General features: G+C 45.6%; 2 protein-coding genes and 1 long non-coding RNA gene across 4 annotated transcripts in view; 2 read left to right on the top strand and 1 right to left on the bottom strand.

The window, feature by feature from the left end:
• The first annotated feature begins 299 nt into the window (after positions 1–299).
• On the top strand, positions 300–18,467 carry LOC140599914 (uncharacterized). The gene is made up of 3 exons (XR_012002966.1): positions 300–577; positions 999–1,087; positions 18,294–18,467. It is a non-coding gene; the product is annotated as an uncharacterized lncRNA (long non-coding RNA).
• Positions 18,249–23,761, bottom strand: RBP5 (retinol binding protein 5). The gene is made up of 5 exons (XM_025995613.2): positions 23,742–23,761; positions 23,464–23,645; positions 23,001–23,179; positions 20,662–20,763; positions 18,249–20,225 (listed from the first exon to the last, which is right to left on the bottom strand). The coding sequence occupies exons 2-5, from the start codon at positions 23,534–23,536 to the stop codon at positions 20,172–20,174; spliced, it is 408 nt and encodes a 135-aa protein (XP_025851398.1). The 5' UTR covers positions 23,537–23,645; positions 23,742–23,761; the 3' UTR covers positions 18,249–20,171.
• Positions 20,081–24,354, top strand: part of CLSTN3 (calsyntenin 3) — a 32,064-nt gene continuing 27,790 nt past the window's right edge. Inside the window, exons 1-2 of one of the 2 annotated variants that reach the window (XM_072766093.1) lie at positions 20,081–20,345; positions 23,850–23,905. The gene's annotated coding sequence lies outside the window, so the exon portion shown is untranslated. Of the gene's footprint in view, positions 20,346–23,637; positions 23,906–24,354 lie in introns of those variants that run through there. The other variant, XM_072766092.1, reaches the window with a different exon arrangement.

The following is a 24,354-nucleotide window of genomic DNA, read 5'->3' as shown; positions in this document are numbered from 1 at the left end:
TGCACATTCTCTTTGTCTCTCTCTCTCTCTCTCTCTCCTCTCTCTTTAAAACAAACAAACAAACAAACAAATAAATAAAATATTGTTTTCAGACTAATAAGTTATTGATGGCCAGCCAGAGTTGCAGACTTTTAAGGTTTACAGATTGCATTGTATTGGTCATACAGCATTCTCCTCTGATGTTTGCATGTCTTAAAAAATTCCTTTGTGCAAATTACACTTCCAAAGATGATATAAATATAACATGGAACAGGATTACATATTTTCACACCAGTGGGACTGAATGTTCTTGATTTACCACTTTATCAGAATCAACTCTATGAAGCAGAATCGTGTCTAATTTTCTGCAACTCTAGGATAAGAGGGAATATGTTCTTATCCTGCTGAGGTTTATTTTGTGAGCATTTGTGGGGCTTGCTTTTTAAAACCAAGCACCAGAATTTCATTTTAGGGTATTTGGAGGGAAAAAAGCCCGAGAAGCTTAAAAGGTACAAAAGAGAAAGTCAACAAATGGAATATGAAGCCCATTCTGATTTTCACCTACAATTGAGAGACAGTTCCATCTACTCCAGGGCAGGTGAGAGGGTTTGCCCCAAGAAGGCAGTGGGGCTGTGGCTGGGGAGGGCTCTGGGAGCAAGAAGTGGCAGAAAGTCACTGGAAATATAGTAATTCTCAGTATGGCCTTTAAAAAAAAATCTCTAGAGTAGACAGCACTTGCCATCAGGCTTATGGATAGCTAAAATATTGGAGAGGGTTTTTTTTTTTTTTTTTTTTTTTTTACTCCAGTTGAGGTTGGATGTCTCTGAGATCAAGAAGACCTCTTACCCACTAACACCCAGACTTAACTTGAAGGAGAAGCTGAAGGAAAGTTCAGTGGAGGCTTGCCAGCTGTTCATGTTTTAAAACTGCTCTATTTCTAAGACTCTATTTCTATTTCTTTATGCTCCTGTTTTTCTATTAATCACTCCCCAGACTCTATCTGTACCCTTTCTTTCCAGACCAGGTGTTCTGGGAAGTGGAGCAATGGCCATAGGGAGGCCCCAGGACACTACCTCATAGCAGAGAGAGGAAGACTCTTCTGGTGAAGGCAAGTAGAATCCACTTCCATGGACTCCTCCTCAGTTCCTGGCCTGCACTGTTCCACCTTGCCTTGAATTGGAAATCTTGAGATACAGCTGCTGTCTGAGATCCTGCCTTCTTCTTGGATGTTAGAGCATGTAAAGTGGCTGACTGGTCTTCATGGGGCCCAAGGGAGGGAAGCATGAAGACCCTTAGAAGTCTAGGTTGGGCCACTTAGTGCCAATTGCAGCAGAGGGAGGAGCAAATGGAATGGCTTCTTCTTCTTCCAGAAGAGGAAGCCTTCCACTGCCCCCTGTAGGTAAAAACTTAGGACCTGCCGGGAACTGCCCAAGAATGAGAGGGACCAGGACAGGAGCCCCCAGGCATCTGCTTTGGGAAGGAGACCAGTACTGAACCAGCCATTGGATCATAAGATTTAGGGGCTGGGTATTGTATTCTTTGTCTCCAATGTTCTTTGTCATGTTGTTTTGATCATGCTTCACTATAGCCACTCCTTCATCATACATCTATCTAACCAATATCAGCCCTAAGAATACTGGCCACTTTGGCATTTATTTTCACCCACCCCAATTCACTTTCTTCAAAGACATTCTCAGAGGCAGGAGTGCTTCTATTTCCCCATCATAGTCATCATGCCCCTCTTTGAGTCTGATAGACCTAGTAGGATTGTTAGTGCTGTACCCATGAGGCTATTAACTCTCTCTTTGTAGCTTTGGTAGACTAACTATATCCGATCTTCCAGAACACTCTTTAGGGTCACCTATTGGGAGAGTATATGTCTCAGTTTGGTTGGAACAGTCTCAGTTCACACTGGTTGTCCTGGTGTAATTATTACTAGTGGCCTCCTTCTCTTTCAAAAGAGTCTTGATTTGGATAATAGGCTATCTTGTCATCCTTGTGCAAGGTGCTTTGCAACTACTTCAATATGGTGATTCTGCTGCATGAGACCTCTCTCTCTCCCCAGCCCCACTCATTGTCACTTGTCACTGTAGTTGCTCCCCCAGTCTGAGCCCTGGTTACCTGGAGCACTTTCTGGCAGCTCTGTTCCCACAGTATCAGCTAGCATGCTTTCATGAGCAGCATGACATTGTCATCACATGTGTGATGCATGTTCACCAACATACCTCTGTTCCCTTCCTCTCCACCAAAATTTGATCCTCCGTTCTACTTTAATACTTAAAAAAATGTCATCTTAATGTATTTAGGTCTAAACGGTGGGAGGCGATGGGTTTGTCCTAATGTTCTGAGGTCTGTCTACTAGCCCCTAAGAATTTATCATAAGAATGAGGCTGGTTCCTCCAAAGAACCCTCCTGCTTCTACCCTGCCAAGGAGGCTGGAAAAGAGGCAGGGTGGAGTCCTCAAAGCAGGGAAAAAACATTGTGCAAGAGATTTTCAGTGTGTTTGGAGTGAGGAAAACCAATATAGTGAAGTAGTGTTGTGCTTCACCTTGCCTCTTGACAGCAGTATAGACTGCCCTGTCAAAAACAATTCATCATCAGAGAGTGGGGATTGAAACTGATACCTTCCCCCCACAGATCACTCAATGAAATAATTCATTTGGAAGTTGGATTATTATAAAGGGAATTCCACATATGGGTGGGAAACTATCTGTTCCAATTCCTCTTTCTCCCAAGCCTAAGAAGAACCAAGAGATTCACATGTAGACACATTCATTAATTCAACCAATATTTCTTGAATGTTACTATGTGCCAGGTGTTCTAGATATGTGGAATGTTTGGAAATTCTTACATTCCATTTGGTCCTACATTATAGACACACACACACACACACACACACACACACACACACTCACCCCTTTCATAGAAGAATCTGTTGTTTCTTCCGTTTTGCATCCTGTAATGTGGTTCCTCACAAATGTAGCAAGTTATAGACCCAAACAGGGTATGTTCTGGGACTTTGGTTTTTCCAGGCTGAAAAGGTTCAGGACAGCTATGGTTCACAGTTTTGAGGGGATGGCAGGAGAGTGATGGCCAAGACAGGCACAATTTCCCAGATGCAGTCCTGGTATCAGGTCTACTAGTCTTCCATATCCCAACACCTACCACACCTAGGAATAATCTCCCTTATCCATATTTTGAGGAGTAGGCCTCTCTGGCCAGGATTTCTTCCCTCTCCAGGGAGCCCTGAAACTTGATCTCTTATATAGTAACTCTTAGGGTCACATGGAACATCTGGGAGCCAGAGACACATCCACAGGGGTGAACAGTCCCAGTCCATGACCCATCTCCTGAGAATAAACCTGATAAGGCTCCAATCAGAGCTGGGAGTCCATCCCCAACTTCCCTTCAGAGCATCATTCTCTACTTTCATTAACAGTCTGTGATGGGCAGGATTGTACTCTGCTCCTAGGCATTGACTCCATTCTCAGAGGGGCACTTACTGGGGTCCCAAGGTTAGCTCATCTGAGATTTTCTTAGAGATGTTCTGGAGGACAGGTGGAGAAAGACCTTAAAAGAAAACTCCAGAGCACATTGGGTGACCAACTGTTCTGACTTGCCTGGGACTGAGGGCTTGCCTGGGATGTTGGCCTTTCAGTTTTAAAACTGGGCAAGTTCTGGGTGAACCAGGATAATCTCCCCTAGTGGAGAGTGCAAGTGATGAATGGAGGCTGGGTGGAAAGGGGCAGGGAGGTGAGAGTCGGAAGAGGCAGTGACCATACTGCAGCTGGTGTCTTAAGCTGTCTGGAACCTGGATGTGGTCCCAGTTTTGAAGAATCTAATACTTTGAATTTGAAGGCCTGCCTTTGTCTCACACAGGTGGTGGGGTTGCAAAGAGTGTTGGGGTCAGGGGACAAAGTCTCCAGGGAGTTGGGATTAGAAAAGGAGCCTGATTGCTGCAGGCTCACGTGGGGCTGAGGCTGGGTAGCTGTGCCTCCATCCTGCGTTCAGGACCTCCTCCCCTGCCCTGGGGCCTCCCCTCTGGCTGGCAGAGAGATACAAGTGGCTGTTGAGAGATACAAGTAGCATGAAGAAAAGCAGAAGTGGCTACCCAAGCAATTATGGCATCAACACAGACAGAGGGACTCTTCAGGGCTGGCACTGCATGGGATGATACCCTTGTCTACATTTGGGAGTGGGGACATAGGAAGAATGCCAGGAGTTGATGACTTGGACTCTGGAGCCTTGCGGAGAGGAGCATGACTGAGGGAGAGCTAGCACTCTTTTCTTAATATTATCATCATGAGACATTTTTACTTTCCTTGATCTCTTTGGGGGCACAGGTGCTGAAATCGGCTGTGGGGCTAACCACCTCCACACACATCACATTGTGTGATGTCTGGCTTATAACCAGGTTGTCAGCTATTTGAGTGTCTCATGGATTTCTACCCTTGTTCCCCTAAATGATGACTGCATGGATCTGACTCCAGGCAGTCGAGCTAAGAATGAAAAAATTCAACTTAAATGTGAACTACTAGAGATATGTTTGTTAGATTACTCCTTTCTCCCCCTGGACGCCGCCGAGTAAGAATCATTAAAGTCTCCCCTTCCACTGCCATCATGTCTAAGTCAGAGTCTCCCAAAGAGCCTGAGCAGCTGTGGAATCTCTTCATCAGAGGTTTGAGCTTTGAAACAACCGATGAAAGTCTGAGGAGCCATTCTGAGCAATGGGGAACGCTCACAGATTGTGTGGTCATGAAAGATCCAAACACCAAGTGCTCCAGAAGCTTTGGGTTTGTCACATATGCCACCATGGAGGAGGTGGATTCAGCCATGAATGCAAGGCCACGCAAGGTGGATGGAAGAGTTGTGCAACCACAGGGGGCTGTCCCAAGAGAAGATTCTCAAAGCCCTGGCGCCCACTTAACTGTGAAAAATATTTTTGTTGGTGGCATGAAAGAAGACACTAAAGAACATCATCTAGGAGATTATTTTGAACAGTATGGGAACATTGAAGTGATTGAGATCATGACTGACTGAGGCAGTGGCAAGAAAAGAGGTTTCACTTCTGTAATAGTTGATGACTGTAACTCTGTGGACAAGATTGTCATTCAAAAATCTCATACTGTGAATGGCCATGACTGTGAAGTAGGGAAAGCCCTATCTATGCAAGAGATGGCTAGTGCTTCATCCAGCCAAAGAGGTCGAGGTGGTTCTGGAAATTTTGGTGGTGGTCGTCAAGGTAGTTTTGGTGGAAATGACAACTTTGGTCAGGGAGGGAACTTCAGTGGGTAAGGTGGCTTGGGTGGCAGTCAGGGTGGTGGTGGATATGGTGGCAGTGGGGATGGCTAGAATGGAGTTGGTAATGATGGAGGCAATTTTGGAGAAGGCAGAAGCTATAATGATTTTGGCAATGACAACAATCAATCTTTAAATTTTGGACCCATGAAAGAGGGAAATGTTGGAGGCAGAAGCTCTGGCCCCTATGGTGGTGGAGGCCAGTACTTTGCCAAACCATGAAACCAAGGTGGCTATGGCAGTCCCAACAGCAGCAGCTATGGCAGTGGCAGAAGGTTTTCATTACTGCCAGGAAACAAAGCTTAGCAGGAAAGGAGAGCCAGAGAAGTGACAGGGAAGCTACAGGTTACAACAGATCTGTGAACTCAGCCAAGCACATTGTGGGAGGGCCTAGCTGCTACAAAGAAGACATGTTTTAGACAATACTTATGTGTATGGCAAAAATCTTGAGGACCGGATCTGTGACTAGTTGTATAACAGGTTATTTTAGTTTCTGTTCTGTGGAAAGTGTAAAACATTCCAACAAAGGGTTTTAATGTAGATTTTTTGCTTTTTTGCACCCATGCTGTTGATTGCTAAATGTAATAGTCTGATCATGACGCTGAATAAATGTGTCTTTAAAAGAAAAGTGAACTGCTCTCTTAAGATAGTGGGCAGTTTGAGGGAAGCCAAGCTAACTGCTTCCTTGAAAAACAAAATCAATACTCTCTGGAGGAACATCACAGAATCCACAGTCTTTTTAATGTATCCTCATCATGTCCAGGGTACAGTCTAAAATTGCTTCAAATATGGAGAAACAGGAAAATACAAACACACCTAAGAGAAAAGAAAACAGAGATGTCCTCCAAGATGACCCAGATGTTGGAATCTGTACACAAGGATTTTGGCACACAAATATACAAAGAAAAATATGCTCATGTTAAAGAAAAAAGATAGGAAACATAAGCAGAAAAATACAAACTTAAGAAAAGAACGAAATATAAATTTTAGAATTCAAAATTCAATGCTACATGAAATTAAAAAAAAAATCACTGGAGGGGCTCAACAGAAGCATGGAACTAGCAGAAGGGTCAATGACCTTGCAGACAGATAAATAGAAATGATGCAATCTAAAGATCAGAAGAAAAAATTTTAAAAATGAGCAGAAACTCAGGGATCTGTGGGACAATTTTAAAACAATAACAACAACAAAAAACCCCCAAACCCTCTAATATATGTGTTCTTGAATCCCAGAGGGAGTGGAGAGAGAGGATGAGGCTGAAAAAATATTCAAAGAAATATGCTGGAAATTTCCCAACCTTTATGAAAAACAAACATTTTTAGATTCAAGAAGCTTAGTAAACTCGAAGCAGAACAGAAAATTAAAAAAAAAAAACAAAAACCAACAGCAATGAAAGTGCATCCAGGCAGATCATAGTCAAACTACTACAAGTCAAAGGTAAAGAGAAAATCTTGAAAGCACCCAGGCAAAAAGGACCCACTGCATACAAAAACATTTTTGATGTCACTATTTTCTCACCAAAACCAATGTAGACTGGAAGACAGTGAAACAACGTCTTAAATTCTGGAAGAAACAAAATCGTCAATTCAGAATTGTTTTTCCAGTGAAAATATTCTTTTTTTTTTTCAGTGAAAATATTCTTCCAGAATGAAGATACAATAAAAGTATTCTCAGATAAAAGAAAACTCAGAGGGGATGCCTAGGTGGCTCAGTGGTTGAGCATCTGCCTTCCGCTCAGAGTGTGATCCCGGAGTTGCGGGATCGAGTCCCACATCAGGCTCCTTGTTGGGAGCTGGCTTCTTCCCCTGCCTGTGTCTGCTTCTCTCTGTGTCTCTCATGAATAAATAAAGAAAATCTTTTAAAAGGGGAAAAAAAGGAGAATTTGCCATCAGCAGACCTGCAGGATGAGAAATGCTAATAAAGTGTCAGGGGCTGGGAAGGAAGGAATCCAGGTGGAAGATTGAGCTGGCGGGTGCTGGGAAGACAAATGGTAAGTTTGTAGCTAAATAGAAAACCTGTTTTTTCTTTTTAAATAAAAAAGGCAAACTTGTTCAAAGCAAATACTGTAACATTGTATCATGGGGTTTATAACATATACACATGTAACATACATGAAAACCACAGCATAGTGGCTAGGGGTGGACTCCTATAGTTCTGGGGTTCTTCATGCAATATTAACTCTAAGGAGATGGAAAGCTGAGGACGAGGAGCAGCAGTTCTCTGTGGGGAGCTGACTGTCTACCTGTAATCTGGCAAGCCCCGCGCTTCCTGAGATCCTTTTGGGGGAGGGGCAGGTTGTGAGGTCAAAATTATTTTCATGATGATACTAAAATATTATTTGCTTTTCTCTGTTTCTTTCGTGAAAGTACCAGGTAGGGGCGCCTGGGTGGATCAGTTGGTTAAGTGTCTGCCTTCTGCTCAGGTCAGGATCCCATAGTCCTGGGATGGGGCCCCGCATGGGGTACCCTGCTCAGCAGGAAGTCTGCTTCTCCCTCTCCCTCTCATGCTTGTCCTTTCTCTTTCTCTCTCTCTCTGAAATAAATAAATAAAATCTTTAAAAAAAAAAAGTACCATGGATGCTGTAGCAGAGATGTGGCAACGTCATCCCCTGACATGTGTTTGTGTATCCTTGTGTTTTAAAAAGTTCACCATTTTACTTTCTAATACAGTGACTATGAATAGATACAACCTACATAAACAGAAGCTCTTTCCGGTTCTCAATTTGTAAGGGGATAAAGTTTGAGAAGAGCTGCCTTAAAGCGGTCACTAGAAATAATACACAATAATTATAATACGCTGAATACAATATGATATAACACAATACAATACTTTTTTAAAGAGAAAGGCAAAGAGGTATAGCTACAAGGCCAATGTATCGATTAAATTAAAATGGAATTCTGAACTGGCTTAATTTGAGGGACTCGTCTCTAACAGGGTGACCTATCAGAAATCGTCCCAGTTGGTCTGGGACTGAGCTGTTTCCTGCGACACAAGACTTTCAAAATGAAAACTGTTTCAGCCCCATGCAAACTGGGACAGTTGGTTATTTCTAGCCCTTCAATCAGCTCCTTTGTCCCCCTTTCCCTTGGCCAAATGCTAGCCCCTAAAGAGCAAAAGCCACATCTGTGCTATGTGTAGGCCCCTGACAGGTAAGAGGACTGGATGAAAGAGGGAAAGAAAGCAAGTAAGAAATTATAAGTATACCATGTTCACAAAAATAGAAAACATCAATGAGAACAATCTAAAAGTACTGTGGCCATCTTAGAGTAGAGAGATGTGGATGATTTAAAAAATGTTTCTCTTTTAAGTTTCCAAAATTTATTTATTTATTCATTTATTTAAAATAAATTAATTTTTTGTTGGTGTTCAATTTACCAACATACAGAATAACACCCAGTGCTTAAATGAGAAAGAGCATGATAAAGTACCAAAATGTGAGCAATAAAGTTAAATATATCCTAAAAAAAATAAAAAATAAATAAAAAATGTTTCTCTAGGGGCACCTGGGTGGCTCAGTGGTTGAGCAGCTGCCTTTGGCTCAGGTCTGATCCCAGAGTCCTGGGATCAAGTCTGGCATCAGGCTCTCTGCAGGGAGCCTGCTTCTCTCTCTGCATATGGTTCTGTCTCTCATGAATACATAAATGAAATCTTTTTAAAAATGTTTCTCTGTTTAGTGGAATTTCTGTAATGTTATTAAATCACTTGAAAAATTATTTTTAAAAATGTGTTTTGAGTGATAATGGTGACCAGGTGGCTCTTTCTAAGCCCCACAGATTAGAGGGGGAGGCCATGGATCCTGAAGATGATGCTTGACCGTGACTCTGGGGGCATGTTTAATCCATGTGATAAATGAAGAAAAACTTTCTGTCCTTCGATACAAGCTCAGGCCAGGCACAGATCCTTTCAACTTTGCAGGGGCTTCTGTCTAAAGACAAGTTGATATCCTGCTGTCTCAACACCTTCCCTCCCCCACATCTCCCATTCTCACTTAGACCTTCTGTACCTGCTTCTGGGTCCACTGAATTCTGTTTCTCACTAACAGAGGAGAGGCAAAGGGCAAAAGCAGAGAGGAGATGGTCTCCAAAGTTGTGAATGGGCTGGAGAGAAAGCAGAGGGAGTACATGGTTTGAGTGCAAGAGAACACTTTCAGTTTGGATTTTTAGTTTTAGTTTTAAATTTTGAAATTCCTGTTGGTGCTGCCACCTGCTGTCATGCATTGGGAAGGGCCTACGAGAAATAGTGCTGGCTTTTCCAGACCAGGGCAGTTTTCCTGTAGCCTTCATTAGACCCCAGCATTTGGAGAGGAGTTTGCTGTCTCTTGGAATCCGAACAGCCATGAGAGATCCTGGGCTGAGATGGGAAGGGAGAGCAGTTTTCCTGACTGCTTGCTTTGGATACCTTGCCCCGGGCTGGGATGCACTGGGGCTTTTATGCCCCGCATCAGGTAAGGAGAGAGTTACAGGAAAGAAGTAGAGTGCAGAGTGGGCTGAGGAGGCCTGAGGCAGCTGGGCTGAGATTCCATCCCTAATGGACACTAGCACCGTGGACAGAGATTTAGGAGACAAGAGTGCCTGTAGCAAGAGTTGGGTCTGTCCTGCAAGCTCTGCTCTCCCCAAGTCATCTCAGGTATGCACTTTAGGGCTTTGGTGTCCATAGGTTAAGGATATTTGGGCAGAGGCTAAATCAACCACGAAGGAGTGTCAGTCACTAGTGTTGACCATCTGCTCTACCTTGCCTACTCTGTCAGCAATCTGTCTGCAGCATCAAGTGATCATGCTCCTCCCAGGCTTAAAACCTTTCAGTGAATGCACCCTCTAATCCACAAGATGAAGCCCAAATTACTTGACTAACATGGCACATTCTTTATTCATAACTGGGCTCTGCTTGCCTTATGCCATGCAGTTCCTTCCTCTCATATGAGCTCCAGCCTTACTGGTGATCTTACTATTTCTAAACATTGCCTTGCATTTGCACATGTGACTCCTTGGCCAATCCTGTTTTGCAAGCACCAGAGAACAGCACAGTGGCTAAAGGATCAGGGTCCTAAGTCACATTCACCAGGTTCAAATCCAGGCACTGTCTCTTAGAAGCTTTGTGACCATGGCCAGCTTATGCAGTTTCTTTGTGACTCTAAAGGTCCTCACCTATAGAAGAAAGATGAAGACAATGGGGTGTCTTCATCCCATAGGGGTGTTGTGAGGGTTAAATGAGCTAATAATAAAAACTTTTTTTGGAGAGTGCCTGACATTAGGTAAATACTCAATAAACATCTTACTTAGGCAGAATAGTAGCAAAATAATTAGGTCAGTGGTTTTCAACCAGGATCAATTCTGCTCCCCAGAGGATACTTGAAAATATCTAGAAATGTTTGGTTTTCACAGCTGTGGGGATACTACAGGCATCTAGTGGGTAGAGGCCAAAGAGGCTGCTAAGCATTCTACAATGCATGAGACAGCACTTCCCATGGCAAACAACTATCTAGCCCAAAATGTCAATAATGCCAAGGTTGAGAAACTCTGGGTTAGGTGGTCAGGCTCCTCTAAAACCAATCTGGGTTCAAATCCTGGCTTTGTCTTTGATATGTGACCTTTGGCAAATTACTAAAGAACTCTGTTTTTCTTAGTTTTTGTGATGGTTGATTTTATGTGTCAACTTGACCAGATCAAGGGATGCCCAGATAGCTAGTTAAGTATTATTTCTTGGTGTGTACATGAGGGTGTTTCCAAAAAGAGATTAGCATTTCAGTTGGTAGACTGAGTAAAGAAGATGAGCCTCCCACTATGGGTGAGCATCATCCAATCCATTAAGGGCCTGAATAGAACAAAAAGCAGAGGAAGGAAGGATTAGAACAAGATTAGAACACTGGTCTTCTGCCCTTGGACTGAGATTTACACCATTAGCTCCCCTAGTTCTCAGGCTTTCGGATTTGGACTACAATCACACCTTTGACATTCTGGGTTTCTAGCTTGCAGCCAGCAGTTCATGAGACTCCTCAGTCTCTATAATTGCTTAAGCCAATACATTATAATAAATCTCTGGAGAATCTTGATAAAATAGTATCCTTACCTGGATAACATTATGTCATAGGATTCTTGAGAGGAGTACATGAGTTGAGAAGTAAATGTCTGGCATCAAGCTATGGATGCCATCCATTATTATTACTTCTCTCCTCGTGTGTCTTCTCCTCTGGGAAGCCCTCCTGGAGTCAGGGTTAGATAGGTTTCCTGTGCTTATCACATATTAGCACTTATCTTGATGTATGATAACCACCTGTCCACTTGGCTATCTTTCTTACAAGACTGTGAGCTCCTTGAGGGAGGGTCTGTTCTATTGGTTTCAATATCCCCAGGACTGAGCACGATGCCTGGTCCATACTCAGGATGAGCATGGGATGAGGTGGAGAGGAAGAGGATGGACCAGATATTGGAGTTTTCAAGAAATGTGGCCAGGGAGGAAGAGAGCACATGATAGATAGGTCTAGGAGCTGAGGTTGGCAGTGGAGGCAGATGGTCCAAGAGAAGGTGCCTAAGCCTTTTTCCTGTTTTCCTGACCCAGAGGGTGAGGGAGTGAAGTTTATCCTGAGCATAGTCTTGTCCCATTTACTGTTCTGTAGTGAGAGTTCTGGCCACTGTCACGTGACCCTGCTTCTTACTGTTGGGTAGAGAAAGCAGGCATATGAATGCAGGGTGTCCTTGAACGCTCATCTGGGCCCCTGGCTGCAACCCTCTATGGTCTTCATTAAGTAATAAGGCTTTGGACACTGCAAGTAGATCTGGGCTTGGTAAGTGTTCTGTTTCTCTTGGGTGACAGCAGACATTATTGTATGCCAGGTTCAGGGGCTGCCCATAGCCAAGATTGCTGGGGAGAGCATAGCAGAATAGAGAGCCATTAAAACACCTTCCCCCCGGGTGCCTAAGTGGCTCAGTCAGTTACATGTCTGTCTTCGGCTCAGGTCATGATATCAGGGTCCTGGGATCAGGCCCACCTCAGGCTTCCTGCACAGCAGGGAGCCTGCTTCTCCCTCTGCCATTCCTCCTGCTTGTGCTCTCTAGTTCTCTCTTTCTCTGTCAGATAGATAGATAGATAGATAGATAGATAGATAGATAGATAGATAAAACACCTTCCCTGGTGTCCCCTCTTTCCAGCCATCAGATTTGGCTACACCTGGTGGCCTCTGCACATAGTCTTCTCCTATCTCTGTTTCTCCATTTCACCCTCCTTCTTTTCAACAAAGAAATCTTTGGTTCTGGTATCACCATGCTGGCCTTGGAGGGCTGGGGAGGACTCCAAAGATTCCTTACTCTGTGAGGCATAGTTGGCCACCTAGATGTAGTTCTCCCCTGTCTTGTATGTCTGAACACCATCTCCCCCACATTGCCACTGATCTTCAGGACTCTGATGCTCTGTCATCACAGAATTTGTCAATTAGCTTCCTACCAGCAAAGATTTGATATTATCTAAGATATTCTCCTTGCCTTTGGTTATGCAGTCTCTCTAATGACATGAGGCTTTTATTGAGTCATAGTCTGCTGCATTTGTCCTATTAAAGCCACAAGGCAAGCTTACACATATGTAAAAGTCGGGGGTATTATCTGAAGATGCTGGATATTCTTTTTAACAATTACCTAGGGAAAAGCTGAGTTCTCAAAAAGTACTCTGGCAGGTGGACCTAAGAGAGGAAGGAAAGGGGGCACCTATCTACCTCTGACTTCACTTTCTTTAGGCTTCTAGAGGGTTAGACACTGAGATGTGGGTTCCTGGTCCTGGATACTCAGATTGTGTCTGGGCTTAGGGTTAGGATGGAAGGGTCTGTGACACTGAGTGTAGAGCCATACCTTTTTGTGGCTGGACAGGTTTTTACTGCCCTAAGTCACTTGCCCACATAGTTTTTCCAGCCTGGCAAATATTGAGACCATGGTGCTAGGAGGTGGGCCATTTGTGATGAAATCCAAAGCTGAGAATATGTGTTAGGTGCCTGTTGCTGTGTAATAAATCACTCATACATTTAGCAGTTTAAAACAGTTTCTGAAGGTCAGAAATCCAGAAGTAGCTTAGATGAGTGATGTTGGCTGAATCTCTCACAGGGTTCAATCAAGTTATTGGCCACGGCTGCACTCATCTGAAGGCTTGGCTGGGGCTGGAGGATGGCTTCCTCACATGATCATGGGCAGGTCACTCCCTCTTCCTTGATACAGTGTAGGAGAAGAATACACGAGTATGGGAATGCCAGGAAGCAGGGATCATTGAAGGCCATCTTGGAAGTTGGTTGGGTATCATCGAAATAGACATATTATTTTAGTAAAATAAATGCAGGTCAGTTAGTAGGATGCTATTTTTTTTTAGGTATGATTGTATTTCAGATGCATTAACCTGAAACCAGAGTACCTTTGGGGGCTCTGACCCTCTTTCTTACTTTAAGATTTGAAGGGTTCCTTCACTCATCCCCACCAAGTAGCAGGAACATACAGATCAAAGTATGGCCTATAGGAGACCAAACACAAAAGAGGTAAGGCTTTGGGAGGCCGGCAAAGAGTTAAAAAGGACCAAGAAGCTGTTGAGAAGGAGAAAGGAAGAGAAGCAGGGAGAAACCCTAAATAGAATGTGTTTTCCAACCTAAGGGAGGGTAACTGTAGCATGAGTCTTAAGAATCTAGGACAATGGTCCCACACCAGCAGATTATCTAAAGGGATAAGTTCAGAGGCTGGAGATTCCAGTTCCAAATCTCCCATGCCCCATGGGCTATGTGTGGACTTTCAAACCTGAAATAAAAGTCCTTTAGTAAAGAACTCTTTAAACATACAGGGTATGTGCTTTGCTTGTTAATAGCGAGGCAGTTCTGCTATATCCTGCATCATCCCTTCCATCCACAATGAGTTTATGGATGGGGCTGCATTTACACCTCAGATAATTGACTCATATATTACTCTCTGTTCTATTTTGCTTTTGTTTTCCCGAAGACTTTAATAAACTGTTATTTCAAATGGTTCACCTTTGTCCCATCTGTGCTAGTCACTAAGAAATGAGTGGTGGGGAAGCAAAACAGGGTGGTGAGTGGCAACAGAGACTAGGGGAGCCACTTTGAAGAGAGACAGAATGCTTTGTGATCTAGCTGTTCCTTTCCATGTTGGGGTTCTTTCTCCATTGGGGACCTTACAGGATAGACTTCAGTTACGCTAAGGATGACAATTTCCTGACTGCTAGGTCAAGGAATAGGAGCAAATCTTTTCTAAAAACAGTGCAGAAAGAGAGAGGAATCCAAGGGGAGGGTGTGGGTGTGGAAGGCAAGATAGTAGATCAGTCGTAGAACATTGAGGCTGAACAGAACCAGTTCTGTGGCACAGAGAAATGAAACAATTTGCCCGCAATCACCCAGCGAGGCAGCAATAAATGACTCCTCAAGCAGCGTTTTTAGCTCTGCCTTGCCTGTCTGCTTAGGTCAATGAATACCCACCACTACTGTTCTGTGCATGGAGGAAAGAGAAGAGTAAGTGCTGGCTCTCAGCAGTCTTAGAGAACACTGGATGAAAAGACCACATGGATAATACACACAGCTCTCCCCACATACTGTACTTGGAAGAGACATGTTATGAGACAGGCTTAGGAGGAATATGCACATTAGCGCAGAAGGAAGACTGCAGTTGATGCTTAAATAGACCCTCCTCCTCCTGGCTCATCTGTAAGGGCAGGCAGTAGGGCTGGAGAAACCCTACTGAGTCCAGAATGGAGGGGTCGCTGGGGCTTCATGAGTGTACAAGGAGGACACAGGATATTAGGCAGGGGACTCTGCCAAAGGGAAAAGGGCAGACAAAGGAAAAGAGAGTTGAGATGTGGGCAGGGGTGGCTTGCAGAAGAGTTGAAGAGAAGAGGAGTTGTGGAGGTGAGAACAAGCATATTTCTTTCTATTTCCCCTTTTGGGGTTGATAGATGTTCCCAACTTTCCCCTCTCACTTTAAGATATTCTCCACGGAGGTCTTTGGAGAAGAAGGGTTTATTTAGGGTTCGGATTTCTCTTCTAATCCCAAATCTGATTGAGGCCTATATCTGACCTGGGGCAGGTGGGTGGAGGCCTCTCAGGCAAGGAGGAAGCATGAGAAAAAGCCCCAGGACAGGCATAAAGGTGCTGGTTGGTTTTGGCATCCATACGCAAGAAGAGTGAGGACCAGAAAGATCAAGGGAAAGTGGCTGCACCTGCAGCTCGTGACCTGAGCCCCTGTCATTGGTTCAGCCTCTTTTTTTTTATTTTTAATTTTATTTTTTATTTTTTTATTTTTTGGTCCAGCCTCTTAAATGGTGTAGCTTTGATGTGTACTGTGGGGGAGGGATCCCTGAGGGGCTCAGAGGTACTGCTGGAGCCTGATGGCTCCGTGTGCGCTCTCACTGCAGTGGCAGTGGCGCTGGGGCCGGGCAGCTACCCCACCATCAGCTCCCTCTCCCCTGCAGGGAAGCCTTCTCTTGGTTGGTGAGAAGGCAGGCATGGCTATGGCTTCTGGAAGCTTAGTGGGCAGGAAGAGAAATACCCATCCAGATTTTGGGATAGTACACTTGTCCTCATGGGAATGAGGGGCCACAGGATAGACAAAGAATTACTGGTTATAGAGCCATGGAGCAGGCAGGTGTTTTATTTGCCTGAGTAGCCAAGGTGAAAGCTATACTATATCTAAATCTCCAGTGTCACTTAACACTCTGGTATAAATATAATATAAGCCACCATGTGACATTGGCACAGAAGCATTGGCAGTGACGCCTTATTCTTTACTGTACAGTACAAGGCTTTGCTTCCAGTTAAGGGAATTTCAATCATCAAGGGAAGAGGCAAGAGATGACAAAACTAATAAGAGCTAATATTCATCAGTTCTTACTCTATTGCAGGTATTATGCTGAGTGATTTTACATGGAATCATCAAAAAATTCCTTGGAGGAAGGAAATACTCTTGGTATTGCTTCATATGACCAGTAAAGGTGTCTTATTTACTGAGGTGATTTATTTAGTTGTTGGATACGCTCACACATGTCGTAAGATATGGCAGTTTGACTCCAGAGCCTACTCCCCTGACCACTGTGTAATACTCCTTCTCAACTTTGGGTGTGAGTTTAAGTTGATCTAGAGCTTCTGAGGCAAGTGATTTATCCATGAACCCAATGGCCTGACTATGCTGGTGACCCTCTGCTTGGGCACTGGCTATGGGGGGGCAGAAAAGAGGTTCCTAGGGCTACTCTTCTCACTAGGGGTCAGAACAAAAGTGAAGGCAGAAGGAAGTGAGATGTGAGACTGGGTGGGTAGAGGAGGGCAGGAGGTTTACTCCCCGCTAGGTGGTGGGCCAGGAAGTCCTTGAGAGAACAGTGGTCTTCTTGTTCTTGATGGAAGGCTAGCTGCATGACAGTGGGTATACAGTGTGGAGCATAGGTGCCCACAGAGCTGGCCCAGAGCCTTCCTGTTGGCTGAGATCTAGGAGCAGAGGGGGATGGCCTGATGGGTGCTGATTCTGGCCTCTGGTCAGGCAAGGTCACTGCTTGCACCCTTGGCTTCAGAGATTTGGTTTCCTTCCTTCCTTCCTTCCTTCCTTCCTTCCTTCCTTCCTTCCTTCCTTTCTTTCTTTCTTCCTTTCTTTCTTTCTTCTTTCTTTCCCTTGATGCAAACCCAGGTCAGCCCATCAGAGTCCTTCCCAGAGTTCCCTGATTTGGCCATCAAGTCCTCTCACCCAATATCCTTTAACCCTCTGTTATACCTACAAGGTCTCCCCATCCTCACCTGTCCATAATCATGGATATAGCCCTGGGATGGCTCCAGGTCATCCTGATAGCATGTGTGCTGCTGTGATTGAGGGGGTTATAGCCCGGAGAAGTCAGGGGAGACTCCCAGAGAGCTAGTGGAGATACTGGAGATGGTTCCCAGGCTGGGTAGGAGCAGTAAGCTCTAGAAGAGGAAGTCTGTGGCAGGGAAAGGCAGGCCATGGTCAGGGCTAGCTTCCTGCTCTTATCTTCATCTTTAGCTATATTGGGAACTTCTGATCTATTACTGACTTGGGTATGTAAGCCTGGACCCGATGTAGTTCTTGCCTTGTTGGGTTGGGGAAAGGGATTGATATGATCAGAATTCTGCTCTCTCTTGGGATCTCAGGATTTGCAATGGCTTCTAAGGGTCCTCTGCTGCCAGTAAGGGGTGCAACCATGTTGTAGGATGAAACTCCTGACTGGGATGACCTTTGTGCTTTAGACTTGAGGAATTTCCTGCTTTTGCCTGAGATTTCTTTTCCACATACAGGTCTAGGCATGTGGGGTGGGGTTCACGAGGGAGATAGAGGCTGAAGAGAGAGGGGAAGTGGGGAGGGGTACTTGGCTAGACTTTGCGGCTCCTGCCCACTCTCTGATCCCCTACCAGAAGGTGGAGCCTGAGGCCTTGGGCTGCATATGGTTCTCTGTGTCAGAGGGCACACACTTGCTCTTGGTGGATCCACTGCTCCATTGCTCGTCACTTTCTTCTGAGAAGGATCTGTATTGATGTAGGGAATCAAGACTAAAAGATGATCTGAAGTTCAGGTCAGAAGGTTGTTTGTGACCTTATGGTGCTATCTGGGCCTGAGGAAGAGGGAGCAGGGCATGGAGCTGGCTTAGAAGGGTGCAATTATTCCCTCTCTTATGGAAATAAACATTTTGGATTCCCGATAATCAACCTGGGGGCTAGGACTCTGGTAAACAAAGTTACACTTGGTCCTCAGACCCGCAGCTTTGTGTGCTCCAGGACAGGCTGGGGGTGGGACTTCCTTGAGGGCTATTTCCCTCCCTTCTTTCATAGGTTGGTACCCCTGGTAACCTTCTCTTCTATCTGAGGACAGATGGAGCAGCCTGATTTGAATGAGAGGTTGGGGTTTTATCAGGGTTAGTACACAGGTTGGGAATTGGTGGTGGTGGTATGGTGTGTGCGTGCTGCACGCGTGTGTGGTGGGAAATGGAATATTCAAGACACTGGTGGTGGAGGGAGGATTAACTTTGGGTGTTTCTTTGACTCTCACTGCAGCGATCAGCGCCCCCTGCTGCCCACAAGGGAAACAGCAGCCCCAGCTTCCCAGTCTCAGCAGGTCCCTGCTCCCACCCCGCCCCTCCTTGGTGATGTGAAGCTGATCCGTCCTCTGATTGCTTGTGCTTCTTTGGGGGATCTCCAGCCTTCTGTTGGACTCTGGCTCCTGAAGAGGTAAGATCAAGTGGAGGATGTGGACTTGCAGTGTGGATGACTGGATGCTCATGTCACAGGAGTGCTGGAGGGTTTAGCTTGGACCTGACAGTCACCATGGAGGCCTCCAAACTCTGCGGTCAGGCTCTCTGGCAAGCAAGACTGCAGCAAGGGGCGCTGGACCAACATGAAGGGCACAGAGGACAGTCCTGTGGGGAGAGGCTTGGACATACCCTATGATCTCATAGGGGCCAGGACATTGCATTGCCCTGGTCACTTGGGCAATGGGTGACTATACATGGAGCATTTTCCTTTGGCTTCACTGTACCTTGGAAAGGGTCAAGACAGGCTCCATCAGTCCCTAGAGCTTCTGCTGGATGGCTTTGCCCAGAGAAGGGCTCTCTACTCCCCACTCAACTGGGGACATCTGCAGAGAAACTGTCAGGGTTCCACTCTGAGTTTTTTTCTTTTTCTTTCCCAAATTATTTCAGGGTGTCTAGTAAGATTAGCATTTCAAAACTAGTGACTGTCTTGAATGTGTAGGGGTTTAGCCATTGCAAGAAGAGGGGGCAGGGGTGATCATCCAGTGAGCACAGACGAGGGACTTTCCAACAAGCCCTGCCTCCCACACAGTCAGACTTTTTCTCCATCCCACACTGAGCCCTCCTCGCCCAGACTCTTGCTCCAAAGGACTTTTATTCTGAAAGGACAAGGCCCCTGGAGGTGGGGAGGTGTCCAGAGGCTGGAGCTGGCCCTGATCCTGAACAGGCCCCACCCTTTGGGCTCTTTTCCAGGGTATTCTGGAGCCCTAAGGGAGGGGCCTTGCTGTTCTCACTCCTCCCTCTTATCCTCTGTCCCAACCTTTCTGGCCTTCAAGCAGAGGATCCCTATAGCCAGGCATATCGGTCTTCTTCCTACTGTTGCCTTCACACCCCCATGTCCCTCATCTTTCTAGTCCTGGACCTTGTATTTTTCTTTGTCTGTTTGCCTTGTCTGTTTCCCCTTTCAATCTTTTCTAGCCTTCTTGCTGCCTATCCTTTCCAAAGGAGGCATGGAGGCCAGGTCACTATTCCAAATCTTCGTAGCTTCCCCCAGCACTAGACAAAGGTCTTACTTACCCTGTCCCATCCCACTTACCCATAATGTAGCATGGAAATATAAGATGTCATTCAGACATTGGTACATGTGGTCTGTTGAACTCTGTGTGGATGAGGCCTGCCTTGAGCTGGTTCTGTTGATCACATGTGGCTTTCTTGAGAATAAGGACAGGAAACAGACAAAATCTACCAGGGGTTCCTATTTAAATTCTTGAACCCCAGTCGGTTTTCCAAAAGTTCCACGGAGACAGAATTCTCACTTGGCCCCAAATGCTCAAAGGTCAGTTCTTTCTTAGATGGAAAATAAAAGACCAAATGAATTAAGGAGTCGAGATCCATTGCTCTCAAGGGGTCTTTCCCCTTTACCTGTTTCTTTCATCTAGGAGGCCAGACCAGGAATTGGATATGAAGCAGCTATTAGGCAGTGGAGTGTGAGAAAAAAAGGACTTTGGCCTGGGAACTAAAGTTATAGATTAGCATGGGGAGAGGTGAGGAGGGGCCAGGAGGAAGAGTAGTAAGTGGCTGGAGAAGGGGACTGTTGACCTGGGACAATCTGGGCTGGAAGGAGTACAAGCAAGAGGAGTCTGGGGACTGGTGCAGTCTGGAGGGGCCATCAGCTCCTCTCTGGCTATTTGACTTTCCTGAAGACTTGCTCGCACACGGCACCCCTTGCAGTCAGTTCCTGGAGACAGAGGAGGAATAATGAGGAGAGAGAAAGAAGGTTCTTGCCAGCCACAGTTCCTTTCTTGAGGTCCTTGAGCTCCGTTTTATCCTTCAGGATACAACAACTAGAGCATTTGATGTATGGAGAATTGTTTCATTATCCTACAACTTCAACTTTTTACCCCAGAGGGAGGAAGGGAGCTGGGTCACAGAATGTGAAATAGCTAAGCCTCTATCTCTCCACTCATGATTTATGGACATTCATCTGACTGGTAGCTAGGGCCCATCTGCTCCCCTCTATTTCTTTCTCTCTTTACTCTTCCCAGCACTTTTGTTTTCCTTTCTTCGTTGCCTTCCTTGGAGGTAGGCAGGGAGTGGAGTAGGAGGCTGATTTGATTTGGGCAAGGGGATGAGTCCTAGCTGGAAGCCCCTCTCCCAACCCTCACCAAGCTTACCAGATACAACTTCTCTCCCTCCAGCCAGTGTCTCCAGCCTCGGTTAGGGACCTCCCCTTTCTGCACACATACCAGCTGCTCCTCCTCCCAGGTTACAATGGTCTATAGGGAAAGCAGGAATAAGGGAAGATTTGGGGGCAGAACACCCAAATGTATCCAACTCACTCTGGCTGAGCTGTCCCACTTCACACCACAGCTGATACTATCCTTCATTCTGAGTGAGAGGACTGCTCTGATTCTATAGGACTCCCCTCCTCAACTCCCAAAGGCCACTGAGGGAAGGCTCATAGTTTGTCTACAGTGACTACTAGGGCAGACCAAGGATGGAACAGGATAACCAGGGGTAAAATTTGGGGGTGGGTGGATGATGAAGAACACAAACTTTGTCCTTTGGATACTTCCAGATGGACTGGAGGGTCATTTGGGAAAGAAGAGGACTGGTTGGAAGTCCTATCAGTAAATCTCTCTTCTTTCTGAGTTTTAAGGACAGCTGAAGTGTCCCTGAGACAACCTCCTGAGTCCCCTGGGCATTGCAATCAACATTTATTAAACCCTTCCATAAAATAGGCCGTGGTAACCAAGGAGTTCAGCATCTTGATCAGATAGAGCAGGAAACAGGTATCTATGATGCCAGGCAAGTGTTGGGCATGGGAATAGGGAGATCTCAGTCTTTAAGAAAGTGAGGAACTAGTTAGATTAGAGATACTGGGAAATTTCTTGCAAGGAATGGAGCAGCATAAAGGTAAGAAAGAATGTCAGGGGTGCCTGGGTGGCTCAGTCAGTTGGGTGTTTGACTCTTGATTTCAACTAGGGTAGTGGTCTCAGGGTTGTGGAATTGAGCCCTCCATTGGGCTCTCCACTCAGTGGGAAGTCTGCTTGAGGATTCTTTCCTCTCCTTCTCCATTGGTGCCTCCCTCCTGGGGGCGGGGGGGGGGGGCGGATAGATAGATATTTGAAAAAGGAAAAAAAAAAAAAAAGAAGAAAGAAGGCCAAACAGTTGTAAGGGGCTCTAAACTAGAGCATTTGTGGGAAAGACCATTGTATGCTACGGATCTCATCTAGAATATAATGGATTGTTACTGAAAGTGTTTCATTCATGGTCACTTTTACATTTTAGATAAATCTTTGTGGCTACAGTATGCAGAGTGGGTTAGAGAAGGATTAAGATTGGGGGCTGGTTTCGGGCACGAGGTCAGAAATGAGGACTTGAATGAAGGCGGCACTAGTGAGAAAGGCTAAGAAGAATCAGAGATGTTCAGTGGAAATATAATGGACCACAAACACAAGCCACATTAGAAAAGGAAAAAGAAACAAGTGGAATTAATTTTAATATTATATCTTATTTAACCTAGAATATTCAAAATAGTATAATTTCAGCATGTGATTAAAATAAAAATTACTGAGATGTTTTACATTCTTTGGTATTTTCTCAAAAGCCCACTATGTATTTTATACTTATACCTCAGTTTGGAATAGTTACATTTCATGTGTTCAAAGGCCATATATGGCCAGTAGCAACTATATTGGACAGTGAAGAAATGTTACAAAGACTTCTTGACCAATTAGATGTGGTTCACGTGTATGTATGTGTGTGTGTGTGTGTGTGTGTGTTGGGGCGCAGGGGTAAGGAGACAGAAGATATTGCTGTGACTCCCAGGTGTCTGGTCTGGCTGGCTATTATCATTAATGAAGACAGTAAATATAAGAGCAGGAATAGGTTTGGGTAGGAAGGTAATGAATTTGGCTTTGAACTTCAGGCATACAGATGGAAACATTGTGCATGCAGATGAAAACTTTACCTGGGAGCTCAGGAGGCAGCTCTGGCTGGAGGATCTATGTCCAGGACAGTGTATGGATGGTAGCAGAAAGCATGGGTATAGATAGTTTAGACTTTGTCTGTGTACAGACAAGAGAGAGAAAGTCAAGGATAAAATACTAGGGGGAATCCCAGTTAAAGGGATTAATAGGGGAACTAGAGTCTGCAATGGAGAACAAAAGAAAAGCGTAAGAAGCAGAAAGAAATAGAGGAGAGTGGACTCATAGAGGCTAAGGGAAAAGAGACTGCAGTGATCAACACGGTCACAGTCTAGAGGGTGAACAAATATTTCTCCTTTGGACTGAGGGTGACCTGTCCTTTGTGTTCTTTTGGCTGGCGATAAGAGGGGGCAGGAAAGAGTGGGTTGGGGGAGCACCTGGGAACTGTTACCCAGGGGACTCTGCAGCCTGCTGTAGTGATCACTTTTCTCTAGTTGGGAAAGGTCACTTCGTTTCACCCCAGATTGTTAGGAGGCACCTACATGCTCCCCCATGTGCTGTCTCCCAAGCCTGAGGAAAAGTACCTGGCATTTTCGTCCATCCACGATCCTTAGATCTTCCTCAAACTCAACTCCCACCTCGAATTCCAGAATGTAGTTGCGGAACGTGCTGAGGGTCTTCACTATCATGTGGTTGCCCTGATGGTCAATCTCCTTGTCTGGCTTGAGCAGCAGCACTATCTTCCGCAGAGCCATGTTGATGTCTGTGGGGGCTATCTCTTAGCGGGGCTCCTACACGCCAGCCAGGGGCATCCCCACCTACAGCGGCACCTTAGGGCTGTGGGCTACCCCTTAGCTGGGTCTGAGACCATAGATTGACTCTCTCCCACCAATGCCGTGGCTAGAAATGGATCCCAAGTCAGGGGTCACCACTTGAGCATTTCCACTGCATCCAACCCCAGTACTCCCTCTACTCAATGGGACAGAGAGACAGGGAGGGAAAGGGAAAAAGGGAAGTGAAAGGGGTCTGGGAGGGTGAGGCCATTACTTAGGGCTTGCAGGTAGTCCTCCATGTTCTTCTGTGAGACAAAGCAGTAGTAGCCGGTGAGGTTGGGAGGCATTGTCTGGGCTGGCCAAGATGGAGCTTGAGATTTCAGGAGAATATAGCAGGCAGGGTACGCAGGGAGCGGGTGTTGTCTGGCAGCTGAGGCTGAGAGACTCCAGGCTGGCCTACACACACACACACACACACACACAGACTGTGTAGAGGTCTATGCTTACCAGGGTTTTTAAAGGGCTGGGCCCTGTTGCAATAAGAGTTCCTACCAGACTTCCTCCCTCCTCGCATAATGAGTTTGGGGCTGGTGCCTGCAGCCTGAGGGAGGGGTAGGAACTTGGCAGCTTGGTGCCTGACCTCACTTTTTCTTGAGGAAGGAACCTGGAGCAGGATCTGGAGCTGTCAATCATCTAAGACTTGAGCCTTTCTGAAGGTGAGTTTTGGCTTCCAGCCCATTTCCAGCAGGCTTGGGAAATGTCCCAGAGCTCTGAGGGGGGGCAGTCTCCCCCGGGAGAGGTCTAGTCTTGCTGTGTTGGAGTGGGGGCTTCCAGCCTCATGCAGGGATGGGTTCTAACAATATCCTGAGATCCTGGGACTGAGTCAGGGATCCAGGAAGGTATAAGGGGTGTGTGGGGAAAGATGGGGACCAGTCAGCTGGCCAGGAGCCACAGTGAAGAAAATGCTCTAGTGCTGCCTCCCACAACTCTCTCAGACAGCTTCGCAGAGTTGGGGCCCCTGACTCTGACATTCCAAACTGTTTGTCCTGTGGCGCCATTAGGAAGGAAAAGAGAAATTGCTCTTCCCAAGCACAGAGGGGATTGTCAGTGCGATGAGCTGTTGTCAAAATGTGTTGCGTTCAAAGTCCTGAGTAGAAAGTGAGGG

The sequence above is a fragment of the Vulpes vulpes genome, chromosome 8 (assembly GCF_048418805.1).
Source record: "Vulpes vulpes isolate BD-2025 chromosome 8, VulVul3, whole genome shotgun sequence".
Taxonomy (NCBI): domain Eukaryota; kingdom Metazoa; phylum Chordata; class Mammalia; order Carnivora; family Canidae; genus Vulpes; species Vulpes vulpes.
The sequence above is the reverse complement of the archived record's forward strand: the minus strand, read 5'-3'. Positions and strand labels throughout refer to the sequence as shown.